Source organism: Cheilinus undulatus, linkage group 2, assembly GCF_018320785.1.
Source record: "Cheilinus undulatus linkage group 2, ASM1832078v1, whole genome shotgun sequence".
Taxonomy (NCBI): domain Eukaryota; kingdom Metazoa; phylum Chordata; class Actinopteri; order Labriformes; family Labridae; genus Cheilinus; species Cheilinus undulatus.
In genome coordinates, this window is record NC_054866.1 from 16,247,401 (window position 1) to 16,271,978 (window position 24,578).

Genomic DNA, 24,578 nt, shown 5'->3' on the forward strand with positions numbered 1-24,578 from the left:
TGCTGTGTTCCTGACCTCCCCTCCTCCATCTCTCTGATGGGAGATTTACACTTATTACGCATGCACGCACTTTATTTCTTAGAGCAATGACAGACTTTTGAGAATTTCTTACTAAAAATACATCTAAAAGCCACATGAGAGTCATTCCAGTGTAAATTTGTATGCAAAAGAGTGCTTCTCCTTTCCTCTTCAGAGTCAGTAGTCCCCTTTTAAGTGGTCTTAATGCATATGCTCTTTCATAAACTGTGCAATCTCCAAGATGGCTAAAACCTCCAAAGCTTTGAGGAAATGGCACTGATTATTAAGGGCCAAGTAGGGAGCAGCTGTGTAAGCATCCATCGCTGAAAACATTTTAGTGCTCCTTAACTACACACTAACATTAGCACCTCTATTCACTCCTCGATATCAATTACCTCCCGGTAATTCCCTCTCAGCCTTGCGTACCTCTGCCTCCCGCTCCCACTAATCTAGCCAGAAAGCTTACATGTCACAGCAGGCTACAGATGCTGGTGGGGGGGAGTCTGTAAACTGGGGTTTGCTGCGTCTGATCTGGTGCTTAGAATCTGCTGATGCTGGGAATACGGCTTAACAACAGAGCCACGCTTTGGTTCGGTCAGGCTGCTGAGGCTCAGAGCGGGATTGTTTGGATTGTATGTGCTCCAGAATAATTGCATTATGTTTCCAGATGAGCTGGAGTGATCACGCAAGTTCATGCAATAATAACATCATGCTATCTTTCTACATTGATGTCATATCTGGCGGTCTAAGCATGTTCTCTACTAATCTCCATGATTTTGATTACTTGGGTTAAATGCATTGTCATGCATCTTATTCTAAATTATGAACCTAACTCCCACAAGAGACAAAAAAGACAAAAGACAAATGAACTGTGCAATGAATAACAAAGATCCACATTAATATTTATGCAGTCTCTGATTCCAGTAAAATGCTAGATGCACTGCTTAAATTGTTACTCTGCAGTTCATTAAGCACATCGCTGATTTCAGATCATAGCCTATTAAGTCTGATTGGCAAGAAGAGGAGGAATAAAAAGCAAATTCTGCATTTATTCAACTGTAGATCTGGAAGTTGTACATTTTCAAAACTCTCTCCCTTGCTTGAATTGAAAGTAGATGTTATTGCCTTTGAGCTACAGCCTCATGGCAGTCTAGGCATGATCTGATTCTTTGGATTGAGTCTGAACACAAATCAATTCTTTTGATTGAGTCTGGTTAAGCTATTCACCGCTGGGTATTGCCATGTTCATGGTCAGCAGGTTTGGGCTTTTGTATCTGTTTTCCTCTCTCTGGTTCCATTTCAGTCATGAGATGGAACAGACATGATATGACATAATCAGACCAGAGCAGAGCACAAAATTCAGATATGCATAGAATTCATTCATTTGTTTGTTTGTTTCAGTGGAGGAAATATGCTCATTAAAAAACATGTAACAATCATGTAAATATGCCAGATGGCAGCCATATGTTGATTTCCATCAAAAGTCCCCTGGCAGTGTGATGGAACACATTAACACAAAGGTCCACAGATTCTCACAAAATACAGGTAACACACTGACAAGCAGGAACCAAACAATGCAACGTGACATAAGTTAACAGCCCCACCCACAGGCATGTTTGGCACCTCAGAAAAGGCAGGATCCTAACCTTGCAAAACAGATGGATTGGCCAGATTCCATGTCTGTCATCAGCTCCAGTCTGAAACGACTGCACCAAATTTGGATATAAAAAGGGGAATTCAGTTTGAAATTCCTCATTCCTGTTCAAAATGGTAAAATGTGGAGAGCTCACTGAAAATGAAAGAGTCTGCATTAAAGCACTTCTTGATGCTGGATGGTCTCTGAGACAAATAGGGAAAGACATAAAGTGTTCTCACAGTGTGGTCAAGTATGTTTTGGAGTCAATTGTCAAGACTGGTATTTATAAAATGCGCCAAGGACAAGGCAGGAAAACAAAGTTAACTGAAGCAGATGTCAGACACCTCAAGATCTGAAGTACTAGAGACAGAAGGAAGACCACTGCTGATCTTCAGGCAGAGATGAACGCTTCTAGATCAGAGTCTGAGAAAGTCTCCAGAATGACCATAAGCAGATGTGTGATGGAACGGGGATTAAAGGGAAGAATAGCTGCTAAGAAGCCATTATTGAGGCCTGCAAACATCCAGAAACGCCTCAGATTTGCCAGGGAGCACAAACACTGGACTGTTGATGACTGGAAGAAGGTACTCTGGACAGGCGAGTCCAAGTTTGAACTCTTTGGTCAGCATCGTCATGTTTATGTCCGCAGAAAAGCTGGGGAACGTTTTGATGCCAGATGCACTGCACCCACAGTGAAACACGGTGGAGATTCCATTATGGTATGGGGTTCCATTTGTGGATACGGCGTGGGCAAATGAGTGAAAATCGTTGGTATCATGAGCAAAAACATCTACCACAACATCTTAGTGCATCATGGAATCCCTTCTGGACTGAATCTAATTGGTCATGGGTTCATAGGCTATATCAACAAGACAATGACCCCAAGCATACTTCAAAGCTGTGCAGAGACTATTTGACCAAGAAAAAGGAATCTGGAGTACTGGAACTGATGGACTGACCAAGTCAAAGTCCAGACTTGAATCCTATTGAACAAATTTGGGATTTAGTGGATTCAAAGATTAATCGCACAAAAGTTTCATCTAAAGCAAGTCTGTGTGAACAGCTAGAAACTATTTGGAACTCAATAACTAAAGAGACTGTGGAAAAGACATAAAAACAATGGCAGCAAGAATGCAAGCTGTTATCAGGCCAAAGGAGGCCATACAAAATATGAAGATTTTTGGTTATTATGTGTGAAAAAAGACTATTTAGTTGTTTCAGTTTGTTATTTGCCAAATAAATAACAATAACATTTTAAATTTTAAATTAGGTTTTGAAAGATTTCTAAAATATTTATGTTTTCTCATTTTTATGACAGGTGGTCTAATAAATTTTTTAAGCACTGTAGCTACAGTACTGTTGCAGTTTTATCAGAGATGGTATGAGCAGGTTTGGTATGAGTTTTATCCATCAGCAAGCTCAACTGGCAGCACCAGTCTGTCTAACTCAGGTTACCATTGCAGCTGTGCATGCCTGCTACCTCATCTTGTCTTGTGGCTTTGATTGGCCCGTAATGAAGGTGACTGACACAATCATCCTCTGAGAAATGCTTTATATGGGATGTTTCTCAGATGAACGTGAACTATATGAATAAAGAAAAAGTCTATCTGGCATATCAGGTTAGCAGGGAATAGACGTGGGCGTTATTTATTAACATCATGGTGTGCGCTTTGGATTATTTGCGCCAGTTAGCACTAGTGTTTTGGCTATCATTATCATTTTTTTTTAAGTCAAACAAGACATAAAGGACCAGTGATGGGCTTACTTTACATCAATGTGGATGCAGGGAGACATCACCTAAGTAAAGTGCTTAAAGGGGCAACACAGATCTCTGGAGACTAATTCCATCACTATTGCCAAGTGCCTTATACAACTTCAAAAACACCAAAATGCCCCTTTAATATAAAGTACTAGTTTGATTGTACATAATCTTGTTGCAAAAAAAGCACATTCAGATGTATATGTACAATCCAGTTAACCCCACTGATAGTTCTAAAAATGAGCAAATCAAACAAACTTACTTCCGTCCTTTCTTTTTCATACTTCTTACTTTTTCCAAAAAAGAATTTGTTTTCCACTGGAAGATTTAAGGTCCAACTCAGTTCTCTTAAAATGCTTTGATATGAGGCTGAATAATACTGGAAAAACTGCAGTATCTTTCTTATTGTGATAAATGTTGCAATAGGAACAAAGTCAATAAGATTTCCCTAATAATTTGAGTTTTTATGCACCACTAGATTTGTGCAATTAAAATTCAAATCATAAAATGAAAACGTAATTATTTCAAACTTAGAGTTGATTTTCTTCTGCTTGCTTGAGAAATATGATGTGCAATGATATGGATCAATACTGAGATAAACATATAAAGTGCGATAAATAAACGCTTAATACAGAATCTGAGGACTTGAGCAAATTATATTAAAGGTGGCTGAAAGCTACAGCTTGAGTTTTATAAGAGGGGATCACATATTTGTTAAAGCATTGCCATTATACCATTCAACACTTGAAATGCTGCACATGCTGGATGAGAAACTTTTAGCCTTTTATGTAATACATGCAGATTTTAGCGTTGTGTTTACTGCAAATGCTTCTTTTGCAATAATAGAAAAGTTCTGATCTATTCTCCAGTCTTACTTTGGAATCACTGCTTCAGAAAACAGGATGCATGGACTGTTTGAAGACAACTGATAACTTGATACTGCAGCGATCCCTGCAGAGCCAGTGTCTTCCTGTTTGGCTTCCCCTCTTGCAAGGCGTAAAGGTACATACTTATGAATAGATGATCACCTGCGCTACACTCAGGGTGCAGGTTTTCTGCCATTATTCCCCTGGGCCACTTCCTCCCATTTTTTTTCAACATCTTTCGCTGCCTGTTCCCAAGTCTTCAGTCAGCTGTGTCTCTCTGAATGGGACCTCAGGTGGTGCTGTTGTCCTGACAACCAATAAGGGGAGCATCACAGCCAGACGGCTGGATAATCTGAGAGCCAGCGAGAGAGAGAGAGAGAGAGAGAGAGATGGTGGGGGGTGATTTTCCCTCACTCTGAACTAAAGCCTGCCTCGCTCCATCGCCGCTTCTGGCTGTGCCGTGTCTTTACGCGGAGAGTATTACGCATCAGTGGATTATAGAGCGAGGATTCTGTACGTAGAAGTCTTTAGGAAACCTTTACGTTTCGGGACTGCTGTGGACCTTAAAGCATCCTGCGTTAACGACAAGTCTGGACAACTACTTCTCACTACGCGCGTTTTTATCCCTGGGATTTATTGCTGCCGAAAAGCGCGCTCTTGTTGTGCTTTAAGATGCAAGTCGGACGCAAATCGTGTTGGAGGCAATTGCAGGCTTCTTTTTTCAGACTCCTGTGTCTTATCCCCACAGGATTCCCCGTCCGGAGTGTGGATATGCAGCGGGCAACCGACAACATCACCATCCGCCAGGGCGACACGGCGATTATAAGGTAAGAGAGTCAGCTTCCAACTTTGCTCTCCTCTCGGATGCGAGGCAGCATCCTCCGCGCGAGCGGGTTGCTCGCACTTCACGAGGTGGTTTAACGTAGAGTATACATTCTTTTAAGATAATATTCAGTCACCCCTGTAGATCATGCCTCCATTTCCGTGCAGATTACTTTTAATTTTCCTCAAATGATAAAGTAAACGAAGATTGAGAGTGTTTGGATGAGAGTTGACTTGCTGCACAACTTTATCACCACCAGCCTCGATAGAAGCCCAATCACGAACATTTTTAATAGCAGAGCTGGACTCGGCTTTTTGAGCGCAATAATCCCTTTTTGCCCAGTTCTTGTCCGGAATTTTAGATTTGCTGCTGGGTTTTATCTATTTTGATGGGATTACATGGCCTGAGCTGGTCGCTTCAAAGCATCCACTGACACGACAAGCAGAGCACCCAAACTGACCACCGTGGCTCCTGTTAGCACTTAATTCAAGCACCCCTTTTTGCCATAGAGAAGTGCGTCACGGAGTCCGGAGATGCAGCTTGTGTGGGGATGAGTGGAGTCAGACATGAGGAGGATGCGAAGAGTTCTGTGCCACGGGCTTGACAGACGCGTTAATGTATTGAAACTCCGCAGATGTGCATTCCTGTTTGCAGCCACATGAAGGCAAAGCTGTTACTGTTAAGCAGAGAATTTTTATGTCCACACCAGCCCTGCATCCCACTTAATCACCCCCTAGACAATGCAGATTGTCAACTCAGTGGTACTGTGATACAACTGGGCAGAGACCACGTGATCAAAGCCATGTGTCAGTGGCAGGCTTTAAATGCAGAGGGATTTAGATGGGCTTGTTATTGTAAACAAGGCGCTTTACCTCTCCCCCAGTTCCCCTTCCCATCACCCTCCCTCCTCCTCCTTCCTCCCACCTCCTCAAAATGTTCTGCAGGGAAGTAGGGGGCATAACAGGCTGCACACAGTGCACTCAATCACATCGATTTTTCTTTTTCTCTCACTCTTTCCCTGTCCTCTCCCTACTTTCACTCTGTATTTACAATCCCAGCGCCCAGTCTTTGCCTAATGACTGTGGGAATGTGAAATGCAATTAGGGGATAGACCTTTTAACACAAGCTGTCAAGAAGCCCAAAAGCAGACAGACACAGTCTCACATGTGCACACACATGCTCAAAAGCCCACACACATGCAAAGTAAATCTCTTTAATGGATTCCCTCTTGGAACCAGGTGACTTCCATTCAGCTTCCTGCTAATCATGTGAGTCACTTGGCTCGTTGACTGTTGAACTCCACGTCTACTTGCCTCACCTTCCAAATCCAATTGACTGCGTCTTTGCTATATTCAGGTGTGAAGATAATGGCACTCTTAGCTCTCAGCCACAGCTAACCTAGAGCTACCTTTCCAAGAAAACACATTCATCCTGACTTCACAATTATGCTATTATGTCAGATAGATGATCCTCGAATAATTATCTGAAGTAATCACTCACTGAGTGCTATAATTAGTTTGATGTTTGTGATGCATCTTGTTGGCATTAGCGATCAGTCTTATTTATCGTCCGTCATGCAGCGATAAACTGCACCCCGGACCCCCATGGCGCCATTGCAAAACACAACCATTTTTCACAACCAGTTTCCACCTGAAAAAATGAACACAGGAGGAGAGGGTAAAGGGGGTAGAAAACATGAGGACTCAAATGTGAGAACTTTGAGTAGAGGTGGGAGACCGTCGGCTAGTAATTTGTCGAGCTACACAGTGTATCTGATTCCATAAGCTGGGTTTTTGTGAAGGCTGAAGGGATATTGGTGACCTGGGGGTGTAATAAGGCTGGCGCTCCTTTAGTGGGGCCCGCGGCTGCAGTCGTGACATTCATGGCACAAGAGGAGGGACGCTGGAGTGGAGAAACAGTATGTGGCCAAACAACCGCTGTGACAGAACACACTGCGAACAGCCTCGCCGCCGAAATGAGAAAGGAAATTTATTTTTACCAGAGGGGCCTAGAAATGTGTCTTGCCAAATAAATAGGGGAACTAAGTCTTTTCTGTTCATTCATGCTTTAAACTGCCAGATTTGCTACTACTGAGGCTGAAAGCACAGATCAAGACATTTATTGAAGTTTTTTCATCATTATGACTTTTTTTTATCATAAAAACATTTAACCCATGAAGTTTAAGCTGACATTGGGGTCAACTGATATTAATCAGTGCTTCCCACAAATCTGAATTTCACTTGGGGTGGTATCCAGTGGAATGGGCCAACATTACACAAAAGCACAAAAAGTACACTTATAAAACCATCTAGCATTACTTGATATTTACTCAGTGATTTAACTTATTTTCAAATTATCATACATTCCTCTAATCTGACTTTTTACTCATATAAGTGAGGTAATCGTCATAGCGTATTATTTACAGGGGGTCACCAAAACTGACCAAATTAAAGTTTCTGACTAACTGTAACTTTTGGTATAATCAGTATATTTGACCTTCACTAAAGTTTCTCTAGCATCATATATTACACTGTAAAAATCCTCTTTGATCAGCCTGAAATTGTCCTTTCTGATTATGTCCTTTCAATGTCTAATGTCTGGTTGACATTGACTGGTACCATCACTATATAGGAATTATATTGTGTACACATCAATATCATGTTTATTATGTTAGCAACTACACCTGGATAGGCCGTGGCCTGCTTTCCTTGCTTGAGGCAATAAAGTATTTGTATGTGATTCCCGCGCTGAAATATCAGCCCATATTGGAGAAATTAACCTCATATGTGCTTCTCAAAATGCATCAGGCGATCATTCAATTTATCCTTCTTCCTCTTGAACAATGAAGCAAATGAGGAAGCATTTGGAAGCTGAGGTGAAGAGCAAAGAAGGCTCAAATGCTGCTGGGAAAATGGCTTTGTCATGACCATTTGAATATTTAAATGCCAAACCTGTCAATTAACTTAGGCAGGCATCAGGATACCTGGGCGGGCCAACCAGGTGTTGATAGGTTCAACCCATCTGGGTACTACCAAGACAATGCCAGCCCCATCCCATTCTGGATGAAAACACTGTCAAAATGAACAGTGGCAAAAAGGGAAAGACCAGGCCATTTGTAATTTAAAAGAGTAAAATATGAAAACCAAACAGTTTATTGAAAGTTTATTGAAAGCCCAAATCCCCAAATGGGGACCCTCCCCCTTTAGCTAAAAGCAATAATAATGTGAGGGAATAAAATAGAAGCATCCCTTTAAGTTAACAGAGTCACAGAACTACAGTAAATGTCCAAATATGAAATATAAATACCCAAACAGACACCCATGATTCATCAGCTCTTTGAAAAGCTTCTCATAGCTCTAAGTCGGCACATTCTGATATTTTACAAAGACTTTAGTCCAGGTGGACCTTACATAAATAAAAACATCTGCTTATTATCAGTGAAATATCCTTTCTTCTGTCACTATACAGACATTTTTATGTGGCCTATTTCATCCCATTTAACAAGACAATAATCCACCAATTCACTGTTTCATTTTAACTGTAGATAGATCGATCATTACATCCCCAGTTTTGGATTGGGGCTCTTGCAATAGTATTTTTAAGACAATGTGGCTCTTGGGTAGGATAAGGTTGAGTATCGCTGATTTAGACAGTCTCAGTGATCTGTCAAAGCTCATTTACGGTAGAATTAGCTGTAATACTTGTAGGTCTATGCCTACTAACCCTCTTTTCTTCTGCTATCTGACAGAGCAAAGATTCACGGCTTATAATGAAAATGTTACTAAAGATTAAGCCCAAAAGAAATCCAAATATGCTGTGTGGGCCTACTTCAAGGTTTCCTAAACAGCCAATGTGCAAAAAGCAGTTATTTGCACAAAATGTGCAAACTTTTTTGTCCATTTCAAAAGAGTGCATCCTAAACAATCTGCATAGAGAGTCAAATTGGAGAGGAGATCCAGAGCCAAACCAACTGTGTGTAACATTATGTAATCACCAGTCAACATGCAACAAAGCTGGTCTGCAGCAGATGCAGGAACATTTTATCAAAAATTTAAAGTTATGTTCATTGAGTATGTTGGGTCAAGCAGCATTTCACAATAAAAGCGCCCAGGGCAGAGACAGACATTCTGGCCAGTTATTCAATAAGCTCTCTAAAATGTAAGAGGTGGTATGCTCTTGCCCAGAAAATGACCCCTAGACTGATGTAAATAACAACCTAGGCTTTTAATTAAAGTTTTACGACAATATGCTCCTGATGCTGAAGCTTCTGGTTGTATCGAATGTAATCTTAAAGCACAACATGATGATGAAAAAGTTGCCATTGATAATACAGAAATCTTCTTTTTTTTTAGCAGACCACATACTGGAGCACTATTTCCAAAGAGTCAAACAGGAGGCAACTGCAGCCATGTCTTTAAATGTCACAATTCCTTCAAATATGTATCAATCCTTTGTTGTGAAAGGCACACACACACACACACACACACACACACACACACCACAGGCAATTATTTCCAGCATGTTGCGACACAATATATGGCTTACACAATCTTGTTTTCTCACACTCCATCTGAAGAGAACATAATCCAAATATTGACTGATATCTCCACCAACTGTCTGTGCCTATAGGGAGCTGCCCAGCAGCAATCCTAAATCGATTTCCACATGCTTTTTTTTTTTTTTTTACGTCATACATGAATGTTATTGAGTGGAAGAATGTTTTCCTCAGTCGGCTTCAGATTTTAAGTTTAAGCCTCCCTTTAACCTTTTGACTCTTTTGCCCAAGCTGGGCATCAAAGGGTTAATCTCACAGAGATTATTTTTTCACAAGAGTCACTGGTCTGGACTGGCTTAGATAAACATTTCTGCACTAGCAGGAAAAAGGTCATGATGTACAGTAGGCTGTGGGATTAAACTCTTCTTACCACAAGAGTATCAGTGGGAAAGAGTTTTAATAAAGTGTCTTAGGATCCTTAGCTGCTCTTGTATAACATGCTTTTGACAGAAGCTTCCATATAAGCTGACAGCATCCTCAGTTCGTTGCTTTTCTGATGATCTTAGGGCTCTGTGTGCAGTTGAAGGATTAACACATATGGGCCTTTACAGTCACCTCAAGCAGTCTCTTGCTGTGAAAGGGTACTTTTTGAAAACCCATATCTGCTTGAAATGACCTTTGCCCCTATAGAGAAGGATAATAAGACCCAGCCTATTAAATCTGGTGCTGCATCCTAGCAGTCATGTAACAGCCTTATAAACACTGAAAAACACCCCAAAAATCAGAGCCCACTTCCACTGTGACAAAGCGCTTTTTTTTAAAGGGGTGATACCAACAAGTGAAATCAAACTTGTCCTCACGGTCTGAATTTCAGAGGCCAATTATAAAAGTCGCCGCACGTTTCTTTAAGCCATTCTTGTTTTCAAATCGTCCACTTTTTAATTGCTTTTTCTGATTCCTTCACTTTTCTCTGGCCTTAAGGGGAAGTGTCAGAGCAAAGCCATGATAATTGACAAAGGGTTATTAAAGCATTGATGTCACAGTCTTTCTGATTGCTCTCCTCTGGGTCAATTATCCGTGCTGCAAAGATGATTCTGCACTCATGCATCGCCTCAGAGAATCTTTGCAAAAACATAGCCCAGAACTCTTTGTGAACCCTTTAATTTGATTCAACCAGACATTATATATAAACGAATTGTGCCAAAGGCCCGCACTCTACAACTAGAATGATGTTTGTGTGGTTTAAATTCCAAAACAACTCAGTGTCTTATAAAGAATATTCTATTTTATTAATAAAGCCTCAACTCTTGAACTTTGATGACTAATACGTCTCCATGTGTCATCCATACTCCGAGGAACAACACTGTCTTTGACACTGAAACAAAGACTTCACAGGTGTTTGAAGTAAGCTCACATCATACACCCACTACTCAAAAAAGAAATTAAGAAAAAAACATCTGAGTTTTGCATGACTCAAAAAAAAGTTATTTTTTAAGACACAATCTCTACAAAAAAATAAATATGCAAAACACTACTGCAAAAGGCAGTCATCCCTTGTCAATCTATATTTTATGTATATATTTATTTATTGTATTCAACTCTAGTTTATTTTTGATCATTATCTTATAGTGTGGTTCTTTTCCCTTTATTTCTTTCATTTTAAGTCTGAAAGGCATTTTCTTGAAATTTACTGAGCGATGCCACCAAGCTAGTCCCCGCAAACAGCTCAAGCTGCGCTGATCTTAACATCAGCCCTTCTCACAAGAATCTGACAGATATCCTACAAATTAGAGGACTGTTTAACAACATACTCAAACCAAAAACTGTTCTAAAACTGGAACCCTTAAAGACCCTGTAAAGTGAAAATGAATATGTATTTAGGTTTGCTGTATAACAGGTCAATGTGTAATGATACCCCCAGTCAAATGTCAAATTTCAGTCAAATAAAACATCTCAAGGTTTATAAAATTAAGCTTCAAAATCATGAAAAATGAGGCAGTAAAATCTGCTCCAGGATGTTGTGGGTGTGTCTGTTGAATGAGCTGAAGCCACGCCCACTCAGGAGAAATACAATCCTCTCAGGTTTTGAAAATGTTACAATTTGAATGGAGGACAGCACTCACATCATTATCCTGTCTCTTGGCCTTTTGTTGACCTCAGAGGAAGAGACAAAGTCTGTTTTCTGGCTCAAATCTCTGTTATGATACTTTAAATGACCCGTAGGCCACTGTGGTTGGCAAATTTGCTTCGCAATGAACAAAAAACAGCATTTAACTGACTGTTAACTTTCAATAAAAGCAGTGACATCAGCTAACAACAGACTGTACTGAGATGAACTGCTCTGTGATTTTATATTGTAGTGTTAGAGGGGTGGGGTCATTCACTACTGTGGGCTGGTGACATCATGAGCCCACACATTTGGCCTGCCCAAATTAAACCAAGCCAGGAAAAAGATTAAAAACTTTCTAACAGTCTCAGTTTAAAATTTAGTGACATGTAGATGTCAGTGTTTTCACATATTTACAGCAACCACATTCCAACATATCTAGTGTGTTAAGATAAAATCTTTGGATTTCACTCTACGGGGTCTTTAATGCTTTTAAAAAAGAAATACAATTTTCGGATAATAAATAACAAATCAATCTTTATTTGTATAGCGCCAATTCTTAACCAATGTTATCTCAAGACAATTTACAGAGAGAGCGGTTCAAGACTGTGCTCTATTTTAGTAATTATAGAGATGCCACATCAACCCACCATGAACACAGCACTTAGCAACATCTAAAAAATATACAATGGCAAAAATCTTGAGCAAAACTCACAAGACTCCTGTTATAGATGAATCTGCCAAAGCCACGCTGAGGTTGTAAAGGGATGAGGGGAGATGCAGGAAAAGAGAAGTGGGGAATGTGGAAAGATAGAAGCTAGAGATGTTGAAATAATGTAGTGAAAGAGAAAGTGCCATTGCTGCCATAGTCTGTCTACTCATGCATGGCTGTTAACTGGAGCCATAACATGCATGTGGGTAAAGTCTCTGTTTTCAGAGAAACTGCATGTTGACAGTATTCACTATGATACAGCGCCAAGCTGCAACATTTCCAGTGTCTTTCTTTGCTCTGCCTTTTGCCTTATTTCAACCCCACCACGACCTCAGCATCCAACTGTAGGCTCTGACCACAAGTACTGTGTCATCACGATTAAAATATATGCATTTATACAGTGCTTAACAAATTTATCAGAGCACCTTAACCCTAACCAAAGTAAGGTTTATGACACAGCTGCCCTAAATTAACAGCATTGGTGATTACCAAAATCATTTTTTATGTTTCTGCAATGGTTAATACACCAATATGTAGAAGCTCTTTAACCAAAATGATATTTTTAATGCTAAAATATAATTATTATTGTTATCCATGAATTTTCAAATTTACTGATTTACAAACAAACTGAAAAAATAGTAAAGCACATTATTATTTCTTGAATGATATGTCAAATTATAGTTATTTACTTGCATTCCTGAACAGAAAAATGAGTTTTAGAGGTTGAATGTTATGCTTGATTAATTTCTGACTTCTCAGAGAAGCCCAGTCAGCTGGCTCAAATTTGGGTGAATTCAGTTTGAAATTCCTCATTCCTGTTCAAAATGGTAAAACGTGGAGAACTCACTGAAAATGATAGAGTCTGTGTTAAAGCACTTCATGATGCTGGATGGTCTTTGAGACAAGTATGACAGGTGGTCTAATAAATTTGTTAAGCACTTTAAACCCATGAGAAGTGATGAGATTTGCTGCAATAAAATTTCAAACCATTATGAGTTTGAGTTGACTAAAATGAGCATATTCTAGCCTTCAAGCCAAAATTGTTCTGGATACTGTATTTTATTTCAGATCATGAAATTTTCATCCAATGTGAAAAAGGAGAGCACAAGTAATTATACACAAACACAGACATTACTTGGACAGGCTGCAAGTATGAGGTCTTTACAAAGATGATAAAGAGACTGGAGAAAATACAGCCAAAGAGCTTTCACCATGAAAGTAGGGTGAAAAGACAAGCGCATGATTGGTAGAATTTGAGTTGGAGGGAGGGGGAGGGCAGGGGCACAGTATTAGTACAATCAGCACAATAATCCCCTTTGTTCCAGCCTGGGACGATGCAGGATTTCCAAATCAATTTCATTTTCACTCATAGTGCTACAGTGGGAGTGCTGAGTGGCTGCCAGTTGAGTCATTATCGCCTCGTCCCCACTGTGGCCCGGGACAGAACAGAGGTGAGGGGAAAAGCTGTGGGGCAAAAAGACATGGGGTTTTGGTTGATAGTTTGCCAAATCTGCAAAGTTTTATGAAGGCTTTCAGGAGGACTATGAGTCATCAAAAGTTCCAGAAGCTTTAATCTTGCTCACTGGAATCTGAATAATAGCCTGCAGAGGCAGTATGAAGTCTTTGGCATGGCAGACAAACAGACTTCTGACGTTTCTATCTGAAAGTCACAGTCTAAAGCGCTTCAGTGGGCTGTCTGGGCCTTTTTCAAAGCTTCCCAACAAGATTTGCTTTTAGCTTGTGGTTTGATGTTTGATGGTTCATGCTCGGACAACATAACAGGACACTCAGAGCTCTTCATTATGTGTTTTCAACATGCTTTTGTGAAAAACTCAACCAGGGAACTCAGACCTGAAATGTTTCTTTTTTGATACAGCTGAATATTAAAGCAGTGCTTCCCCTTAAAAGCAATTCCACTCCATTTCACCTTTGCTTTTGTTGAGCAGGCCAGACTGTCTCTAAGTGCATATTTAATCTACTCAGCAATTTCTCTCAGCCTCTGGCTACCTATAGACCATGGCAGTGGAAGTGGAGTGGAAGAGTATTTCTCTGAAGAAACCTTAAAATGTCAGAGTGTTACAGAGCTGCACAAGAGAAACTGTACAGATTCAAAGAGCAAGTTGGAAGTTTCAATGTCCAGCTTTTGTGATGCTTGGTGCACCAACCTAGCATGCTAACTTTTTGGATCATATCAGGTTAGGTTGTGATATACTGACTATTGTCATTTAAATAAGATAATATTCGCTTGGCATCTAAGGGCATTTTCACATTAGTTATTATTGTTTTACACCATGTCCTAACAGCATGTCAGCATCAGACATGGCGTCCCATTGCACAGCATCAAACACAAGCACACTGTGTCTGTTAAAAATTGAATTCTCTGCCCGGTGATTTGCGGCTCCCCTTGTGAAAACTATGATACCTAGTGCTTTTTATTTTGAATGCAGACAAATGGAAGTGTGGTGCTTTGTAATGATGAGCCTTTGTCGGAGCACAACATTTCAAAAAGGGGTATGAATATTGATAAAGCACAACTCTCTCCACTTTGTTAAGCAAGTTAACAGGCTTTTATGGAGGAAAGTGATCAAGGAAATATTCCTGTCCAACACTCCTGATGCCTAGTCATCTGCTCCAGAGAGGAACAGACAGGCCAACAGGGGGGAAAAGGTTGGCACTGCTTGGCACTGCTTTGCTCGTAGCCTGCCAGGATACTACAATAGAAATCAGTGTGATACAGCTGATTTTCAAACCTGGTTACATTCATGTAGCTAGGACACAGTGTTATACTGTGATCAAGCATGGTTTTTTTCTCCTGCCCCTCTCCCCCACTAGTCTACTTTCATACAAGTAAAACTGTTCCATGCCTGGGCACATTTGTGTATGTACACAGTCCAGTAAAGTAGTTGGTGGTATGCATGTACCACATTTATAAAGTGTTCAGACCCTCTTCACTTTTTTTCAATTTTTTTATGTTGTAGGCTGATGCTGCAAACATTTCAGTTTATTTTTCTGTGTTCTGACTAAGAACCAGATGGTCACTCTGACTGAGCTACAGAGACCCTGTATGGAGATGGGAAAAAAATTCTAGAAGGACAAACATCACTGCAGCCCTCCACTGGTCTAGGCTTTATGTCAGAGTGGCGAGACAGAAGCCTCTTGTCAGTGCATAACACATGAAAACCTGCTAGGAGTGTGTAAAAAAAAAACACCTGAAGGACTCTCATGCTGTTTGAAACAAGACTCTCTGGTCTAGTGAAACCAATGTTGAGCTGCTTTGTCTTAATTCTAGATGTTGTCTGGGGGAAATCAGTCACCGTTCATCATCTGCCCAATACCATCCCAAAAGTGGAGCAGCATCATGCTGTTGAGGTGTTTTTAGCAGCAGGAACTGGGAGACTGGTCAGGGTTAAGGGGAAGCTAAATGGAGAAAAGTTAAGAGAAAATCTGCTCCGCACCACTCAGGACCTTGAACTAGGCCGAGGGATCAACTTCCAACATGACAATGACCCTATAAGTCCATAGTCAAAGTAACACAGGAGTGGCTTAGGGTCAGTTTTTTGAATATCCTACAGTTGCTCAGCCAGAGCCCTGACTTGAACCCTATCAAACATCTCTGGAGAGACCCTAAAATGGCTTTCCACCGACAGTCCCCAGTCAATCTGAGCTTTAGATGATATGCAAGGAAGAATGGCAGAAAATTCAGGTCTGGGTTCCTCATGAGAAACCTTCCTTGGATGAATTATTTTGTATGGTAGACCTCTATGCTCTGGAGAATTAACTCTAACTCTTATCAATCTTCAGACAGACTTCAGATCAATTTAATGTCGTTGTGTTTTCTGAGGGATTAAAGAAAAGACAAACACACAGCAGAGAAAAGGCCAGAGATACGATAAAGTATTGGATGGCAGAGAAGTTGGATAAAAATTGAAGAGGACAGACAGGAAGTAAACAACAAACAGGACATGATATGGGAAATGACAGCATACAGAGCGGTATAGAATAAGAAAGAAAATGTCAACAGACTTTCACAGTTATGAGGTAAAAAAAGCTTAATGAGGTGCTGAAGTGATGCATTCAAAGATGTTTACCATGGCTCATTTCATCATTAAAGGAAATGTTAGTGCAACTATTGAACATAAAGTTATGTAGACTGATAGTGAGAAAAGACTCTTGCCCCCGTCTGATATCTGTCAAAACAAAACTCATTGTACTTTATGCCTAACATTCATGTCAATATATGTAGAAGAGTGGTTCCCAGACTTTTTCTGCCGGCCCCCCTTTGGCAAATGAAAATATTTTCAATATTTTTAAAAATGTTTTAAAACCAAAATCATTTTTTATGTTTCTGCAATGGTTAATACACCAATATGTAGAAGCTATTTTTAATGCTAAAATTTAATTATTATTGTTATCCATGAAATTTCAAATTTACTGATTTACAAAAAAACCTGAAAAATAGTAAAGCACATTATTATTTCTTGAATAATATGTCAAATTATAGTTATTTACTAGGTGGTCTAATAAATTTGTTAAGCACTGTATATACAGACACAGTACATACAAATGTATTCAAGTCCATGGAAGGGTCCAGAATTTTAATGCTAGATCTTAAAATGGCACAAGCACCAATATGCCATCCCTGATATGAAATAAGACAAATAAACTAGATGGACAAAAGCATGATGAGCTCTGTACAGCCTGTACAGCCGGAAACCATGGAAGCTGGTGAAATAATTTTCAATCTCTCAGTCAGTCAGGATGAATTCAAATTAAAGCTGAAAAATGTGGGCCTTAGCTGTGATGACTCCCGCCTCTGCAGCTGTAAATCCACATGGCTTTTAAGCAGATTAGAGATCCACAGTAAGCATAGTCCTGGATGAGCAGACTCATTGTTTACTACTCATCTCTTCCAAGTTCAGGGAAAAATCTGCTTACTGACCTAGTGACACACACTGGACAAGATTGCACCACTCTGTGATTACAGATTGGCTTAGTGACGATGTCATCAGGAAAGTATGACGTGTGCTTTAAGAAACTGCTACGACCTTTTTTTTTCTTACTGGTTATAAAACAAGCTTAACATCAATGCCTCTGTATGTGCTTCACAGGAAAACCAATACGAAAATACAAAAACATTATTATTATTATTATTATTATTTACATGGAAGAAGGCTCATTATAGCACACAGTCATATATGATCTAAAATGATGCAGTATCTTACAAACATCAAACTTACTTGTGTTTGTATGGCAGCTGTGCCAGTCCTGTCTGCAATTCAAGGCAAAGAGTGAAGAAAGAATAATAAAACTGCTGCTTTCAAACTGTCTCTTCATGTCTTACTTCCAAGCCAAGTAAGCCAGTAGTCTGTAGATCTGTACATTTTGCATTTTATTAATGGCTTAGCAACTGCTACAGCTAAAAACAAGCATATGAATCCAGAAGACCTTAATCTCAGTGATGTTATTAAAGCAGAGTTAAACATCTTGGAAACTGATTTAGAAAGAAAGTCATTTAAAATAGTGTGATCCATTACTTGGTTCAGCCACTCATGAGGCTAACAGAATGGAAAAGTGACAGTAAATATGAAATGGATGACATCCAAGTTCTAATGGTGTGATTATTTAATTACCATGTAATTGTGCAGTCAACAATCACATCATGCCAAGATAAAATTGTGTTTAATGCCTTTTCAAGGGTTGTATGCCTCTTAAGCCAAGAGAAAATGACACATTTGGGCAATTAAGCATCCTCTTTAGTGAAATACACTTGTAGACATGGTGCTTAACACTGCCTGTTCATGTTGCAAATCTATGGTAGCACTGACATTTCAGTTGAAATGTCATTAATTGTATAAGTTCAAGAGTAATCACATGTTGGTGACGAAATACTGCAAAACTAGCTCTGGATAACAAAGCAACTACAGCCATGATATACTTTTGTTGAATTAGAAGCAATTATTGACCTTTATACCAACATGCATTGAATTCAGAAGTCAATATTTCATGAGAGATATATATTTATGCCATATTTTTGCCAAAAATAGTGCTGTCCTTCAATTGAAAACAAGATAAACTAATGAACTACAGGCTTCACTAATCTCAGTCCCACATATACCATTTATACGAGGATTACATTACAGATAAATTTGAAAATAAGCAGTGTTGGGTAGCGTTACAACTGAAACTAACTAACTAACTAACTGTAACATAACAATTACTAAGTAATTTGTTATGTTACTGTGTTACCTACTGATAAGACTAATGTGTCAGAGTACTTTTGCATGCCTGAATAATAAAAACCTTTGACCAATCATTCCACTTGTCAGTTGTAAAAATGACACATAAGGACCGCACGCCTGCCTTTCAATGTATGGACTATACTGTTATTGTACAGCGTAACTTGTGGCCCATAATCTGTATCTCTGCATCCTAATACGACATTAACAAATGTAAAATCCTTTGCTCTCTTTTAAAAGGCTCACAGTCTGACAACAAGCTGGGCAGAGACATACAGAATTACAAAAACGCTGTGCATAAGAACCATGCGTGATTGGAATGGCTGCAGCTGATTAAATGAAAACAAGACAGGAGCTTTTAAACTTATGTCTCATTATGGTGCTGATCTTGTCCAAAAATCCAACATAAATTCACAGTGTAATGCTGTCCTCTCTGCCACCTTAATAGCTCAATAAGCTGGCAATACTGGCACAACTGTATTTACCTCCCACTGACACACAGCTACGTAACAATGTGCATGCAGGAAATAAAAAAGGACAAACAGTGCAGACGCTTCAACAAGCTTCTTTTTTCTTTCTCTCTTTTGTGGCTACGGATAAGAAAGGAAATTGGAGATTTTCTTTCAGTAATGGATTACTTTCATGAAAATGTAACTAGTAATGAATAAGTTGAATAGTTGCATTGCATTATTGGTTGCAACATAAAAGTAATCTCAGTACAGATTACAGATACTGAACTGAATGCAAACAGAGATTTTGGTGCCATGCTTCTTTTTGGTACCTTACCTCCTCAATGTGACCCCTGCCTCTCCAAATGAAAGGCACAAATACCATCTGAAATAAGAGCAATTTATAAAGGCCTACACTCATTTTAAGTTGTTTAATAAGTTTCTCAGTTTGATGTTTAAAGTTGCCCTTGCAAATATAAAAGTATTTCTTAAAGTCATTGACCATTATCATATTTTTCATCTAAAAGTATCAATTTAGCACCAGTATTGAAAAAACCCAAATGATACCAGCCCTGGTTATGATACATCCTGAAATAACATACTTCTGATTAGCATTGGAACTTCTGACAAGCCTTTGAAACAGCGACATTTATTTTAGAAAGGTTGCATGTGCATGTCAGATCTTGGTAGGTGCAGACAGGCTCATGAGGGGGAGAGACCGAGGGAAGATTACCCTTTTAATAATCAACCTCAGACGGTTTTGATTTTCAGGATGGATAAAACGATAAAACCAAGAGCAAATGGGCTTTTTGGCACTTGATCTCATCAAAGGCTATTACTGCAATTAATCAGCATATTTTTTAATCACATTTTTCACCCTTTGATTAATTAAACGAAATTCATCAAAATTTTGGATGGCATTAGTGAAAATTTAACTGAAATATCAAGTAACAGATAAAGACCAGCAGTATCTTGATAATGCAGATTTTTACTTTTCTCTCTTCTACTTAATAATATTTAAAGTGTAAAATAGTTCGGTCCCTGATTCAAGGTGCACGAGTTGGTTGTGTATGGACAGAATGAATTTAGCCCAAATGACCTGAAAAACTAAGCAAATTTAGAGATATTGCATATTAGTAACTGTTTGGTTTCTGCTCTAGGAGCCCAAAAATGTTTCTACAATCAGTTGTATGTTATTTAAGGAATAGTTTTCCTCCTCTGTGTTTTATAAGAAATAGAAGGCTTAGCCTTCTGAGCCGATTCATTACTTGGTACTTGATGCTGAGAATTTTGACCTTCCATGTAAAAATATCCAGGCAGTGCCATACATTACCGCCCACTGCTCTTACTGGTGGTAGCTGCACTTGAAAATATAACCTTTGCAAAATAAATGATAAAAATAATAATAAATTTTCTTTTTAAGTGCCTTTCTCCAAGTCACTTTACAGATATAAACAAATGCAATAAAACAACAGATAAAAATCTGACACAGTATAAAATGTAGCAAAATAATAACAATGAATAAGCTATCCTGAACAGGTGGGTTTTGAGTCTGGATTTGAAGAGAGGGTGAGAGTCAATGTTCTGGATGTCTGGTGGGAGTGAGTTTCAGAGTTGGGGAGCAGAGCGGCTGAAAGCTCTGCTCCCCATGGTGCCGAGGCGGCGGAGGGCGCAGTGGGGTCGATGGAGGAGGAGGATCTGAGGGAGCAGGAGGAGGTGGCTATGTGGAAGAGATCAGATTGATAAGGAGGGGCAAGATTGTGAATGGCCATGAATGCATACAGGATATATATATAGAATATAAGTGATACACAGTAAAATGAATAGTTCAGTAATGCTGTGTCTGTTAATAGTCGGGTTTTGTCTCTTGCTATTAGAAATAACATGTAATCTATTGGAAAAAAAAAATAAATCAGCATGCAAATATTTGCTTTTTGCTGAAATGCAAAATGTAGGCAGTGTTATTTATGATAAAATCAATGTAAGTAAAACAATGGCATCATTCAACATTGAAAACCTGTATGGGGCATTCTCGTAGCTCGTAAGGTAGAGTATGAGCCCCATAAATCAACACTAAACTGAGTCCATACTGCAGCATACTGAGCTTGAATCCAGCAACCAGCCATTTCTGCATTTCACTCCTTCTCTCTCATCACTGCATGCTCTGTCCCTAATCAGCTTTCACTATCCCATAAAGCCAAAATTGCCTCAAACAGTAAAACCAGATAAAACCTCCCACTGCTACTCATTAGCAAAGTATATCTAAATTGTGGTGTTTATTATCCCCAGGAAGATATAATCACACATCTTGGCAGAAAATAGCATATGATGCTGCTTTACAATTTAGAAAAAGTACCTGCTGGTTTTATGATTCTGGAACATCCTTTAGACTGTAATTGCTAAGTTAATTGCTAAACATGTGGGGAATGTGTTTGTATTTGTAGAATTAACTGCCTTGCATGTAAACAAGAGAAAACAATCTCAGACTCATGAACTTATGTTCCAAGTGAAAGTGTACTCAAACTTTTCAAAAAACTATTATATTTGAAGATTGCAGAGGACATTCATTAGCAATTAATGAATGACAGGAAGCAACCATGTTCTGAGGGTGGTAATAACTCCTCTACAAGTTCATTTGAAAAAAAAAAAAAAAATCAACAACATATTTATGTGTATTTGCCACATTTTGATATCAGAATGAAGTAACTCGACATTACGGAGTAAATCTCAAAGTGTATGATGCATTATCAAAGAATGAAATTAGCTGTTTTCAAATATGCACTCATGAGAAGTTTGGCTAGATTCCTCTGAGAGCTTCCTGAGTTTGTACCTCAGAGCAAGAGACTACACCGTTCAGATAGAAGGAGGCACGGCATTTTATTGTATTCATTTATTGAAGTAGGGAAACCTCATTAAGATGAAACATCTAATTTGCATGGGCTGTCCTAATCAAGACAGGAAGCAGCACAGGTAAAGGTCAATCAGTCCTGGGGCACAAAGAAGAAATTCATCACCTACAACCGAATGCACGCACTCCAAAATCTTTCGACTTTTAAAACGATTTAATGAGACCAGCTCCCTTTTTCCTCTTGTAGATCCCAAGCTTGGTGCACATAAAACCACATTTAACCACTTCAAGACACACTTAGGGGACAGATAGCAAAAGTAAGCCGTTTGAGACCCAAGGCAAAGACTGTAGCTACTGGCACTTTTCACATGAATAAAATTACACAAGTATAAGGGAAGCAGATTAAGTCTAACCTTATGAATAATGACATATGATTTTCTCTACAAATGGTCAGTTAAGGCCAGTCCACTCAATAATACAGAATTATGAGTTAACATGTGTAGACTGGAAATGAACCACAAGAATGAATGATATACAGTATCTGAAGATTTAAGGCATTTAGAAGATGCACGCAAATAGAAAACTTCCTCATAGTTGATCAGAGGGATAAAGTGGCAGCAACAAGTCTTTTTTCAGCAAATTAAAAACTATATTTATATCAGAAAATAAAACCTGGCCACAACTTTAACCTTGTTGCAAGTTGCTCAATGTCAAGTTTTTAAGACAGATAATCAAGAATAAGAGAAGAAGGATATAAGGTATTTATAAGAAGAAAATACAGCTTCAATCACATCACCCTGAGATAGAATGATAGAGGGCACATTCAGTGGCTTTTTCTTTGAGTTTGCAAATGTCATGAGTTTGGCTTTATCAAGATTCAAAATCAGTTTTAACTCAAGCACAGCATCCTGTATCAGAGGATTCTTGTAAAAGACAAAGAGCTTGATGCTGCATAGGAGAGGAGCATTAAATTACAGTGTCATTCACATATACATGCACTTGCTTTGGCAAACACTTTAAATGATACTGTTGATTTAACGGCAGATAGACTGTTTCATATATCTATTGCATGAAATGTATTTCACATTCATCCTGGAAACCTCCCATAGGAAGTGTGTTGGAAGGGCACGATTTTTCAAAATCTAAATTAAACTGCCGCTTTTTTACAGCTGCGTCCAAGCTCATCCCTACTGTGGGGATGGCCATTGTGCACGCAGGCTTGCTGTACAACTAAACCCTACCTGTAACGATCACAAACTCATGCTGAAAAATGTCATCAGAAGAGCAAAGACATTTTTTCAATCATAAAAAGCTTTCAGTGTTGCTCTTTGCTCTTGTGGTCCAGTTCTGATAAAATGCTCTTACTGCTACAGTGGAGGCAGCTACTGCTAGCAGCTTATAGTACAACGGCAGCTAGCCACCGCCTTGTGCTCCTCAAATGAGGCTGATTAGTCCTAACCGTTTATGGTTCAGACCAATCCTTGTGCTTGCAAGGCTAATTATCAGTGGTCCTAACACTGATACTTGAGGCACACCATTTTTACCTCAAGATACTGAGAGATAAAGCCTTTAGTTGCACACATAATGTTAAAAGAAAGACATGAAAGTAGCACATGACCCAACAGGGTCTGTTGTACAAAGCCATTATGACACTTCCTGCCCTTTAATCAGCACATTCACTGTCAAATTAAAGAATACTGACAAATAACAAAATGAAGCCTTTCATTATATGCACAGAGATCCCACCAGTCTGTATACAGTCTATAGCCATGTGCCAGTCAAAGGATAAACCCCCCCTCTACTTTCTCAGTTTTCCTGAATATTTGTAGCTGCATCTTCAACTTAGCTCAACTTTACTTCTTGTTGGAAAATTTACCTGTTTGCTGGCAGGAAAAAAGTTCTGCTTTAGTTAGAGTAAAACGTTTGGCTATGACATTCAAATATGCAACTCATCCTCAAAGCTTCAATAAGTTTCCAGACATTTTGTGCATGAATGAAAGCACTAATTATTTGAGACTGTATTCAGCCAAATCCAAGCATCAGCATGATGACTTGACTGTTCTGAATAAATGTGTAGATAAGTGCAAAAGTTTGGTCATGAATCGTTTACACATGATGCTACTAAACTATTGTGTGCGTTCCTGAGTGAACACTTTTCACATAGTTGCGTTAAGTACAGCCTGTTTTGATCTGTTTTGTCCGACTTTCCTCTTCAAAAGAGGAAAGGGAACCTCAACAAAAGTTAAGGAGTAAGAAAGGAATTAGAATCTCTCTCTGGGCAATTAAGAAAATCAAGATGACTCCATCGCCTTGCTCTGTGACCCCCCCACCTTATTTCTACAGCAAAAATGTGAGGCTTGCACAGTATGGCATAAAATATATAATTGCAGCATCCACATTAACTAGCAGAAAAAGTGAAAGGAAGCATAAATGCTAGAGTCATTTGCTGTTAATTATTTCTATCAATTCAATTTAATCCTCTTCCCATCTTCCCAGTGGAACAATACTGTTTTCAATTACCAGAATCACTCGTTTCTCTGCATGGCTTAGGATTACCTGAAATTAACTCAGGTCCTCCTGTGAGAAATTCAGGTATTGATTGCTGCAATTCCCGTTCATAAACCATGCT

General features: G+C 39.1%; 1 protein-coding gene across 1 annotated transcript in view; it reads left to right on the plus strand.

Annotated features, from left to right (window-relative positions):
* Positions 1 to 4,749: 4,749 nt before the first annotated feature.
* Positions 4,750 to 24,578, plus strand: part of LOC121517600 (limbic system associated membrane protein) — a 446,474-nt gene continuing 426,645 nt past the window's right edge. Inside the window, exon 1 of the mRNA XM_041799496.1 lies at positions 4,750 to 5,106. Within this exon, the coding sequence (XP_041655430.1) occupies positions 4,952 to 5,106 (155 nt within the window). The 5' untranslated portion in view covers positions 4,750 to 4,951. The remainder of the gene's footprint in view (positions 5,107 to 24,578) is intronic.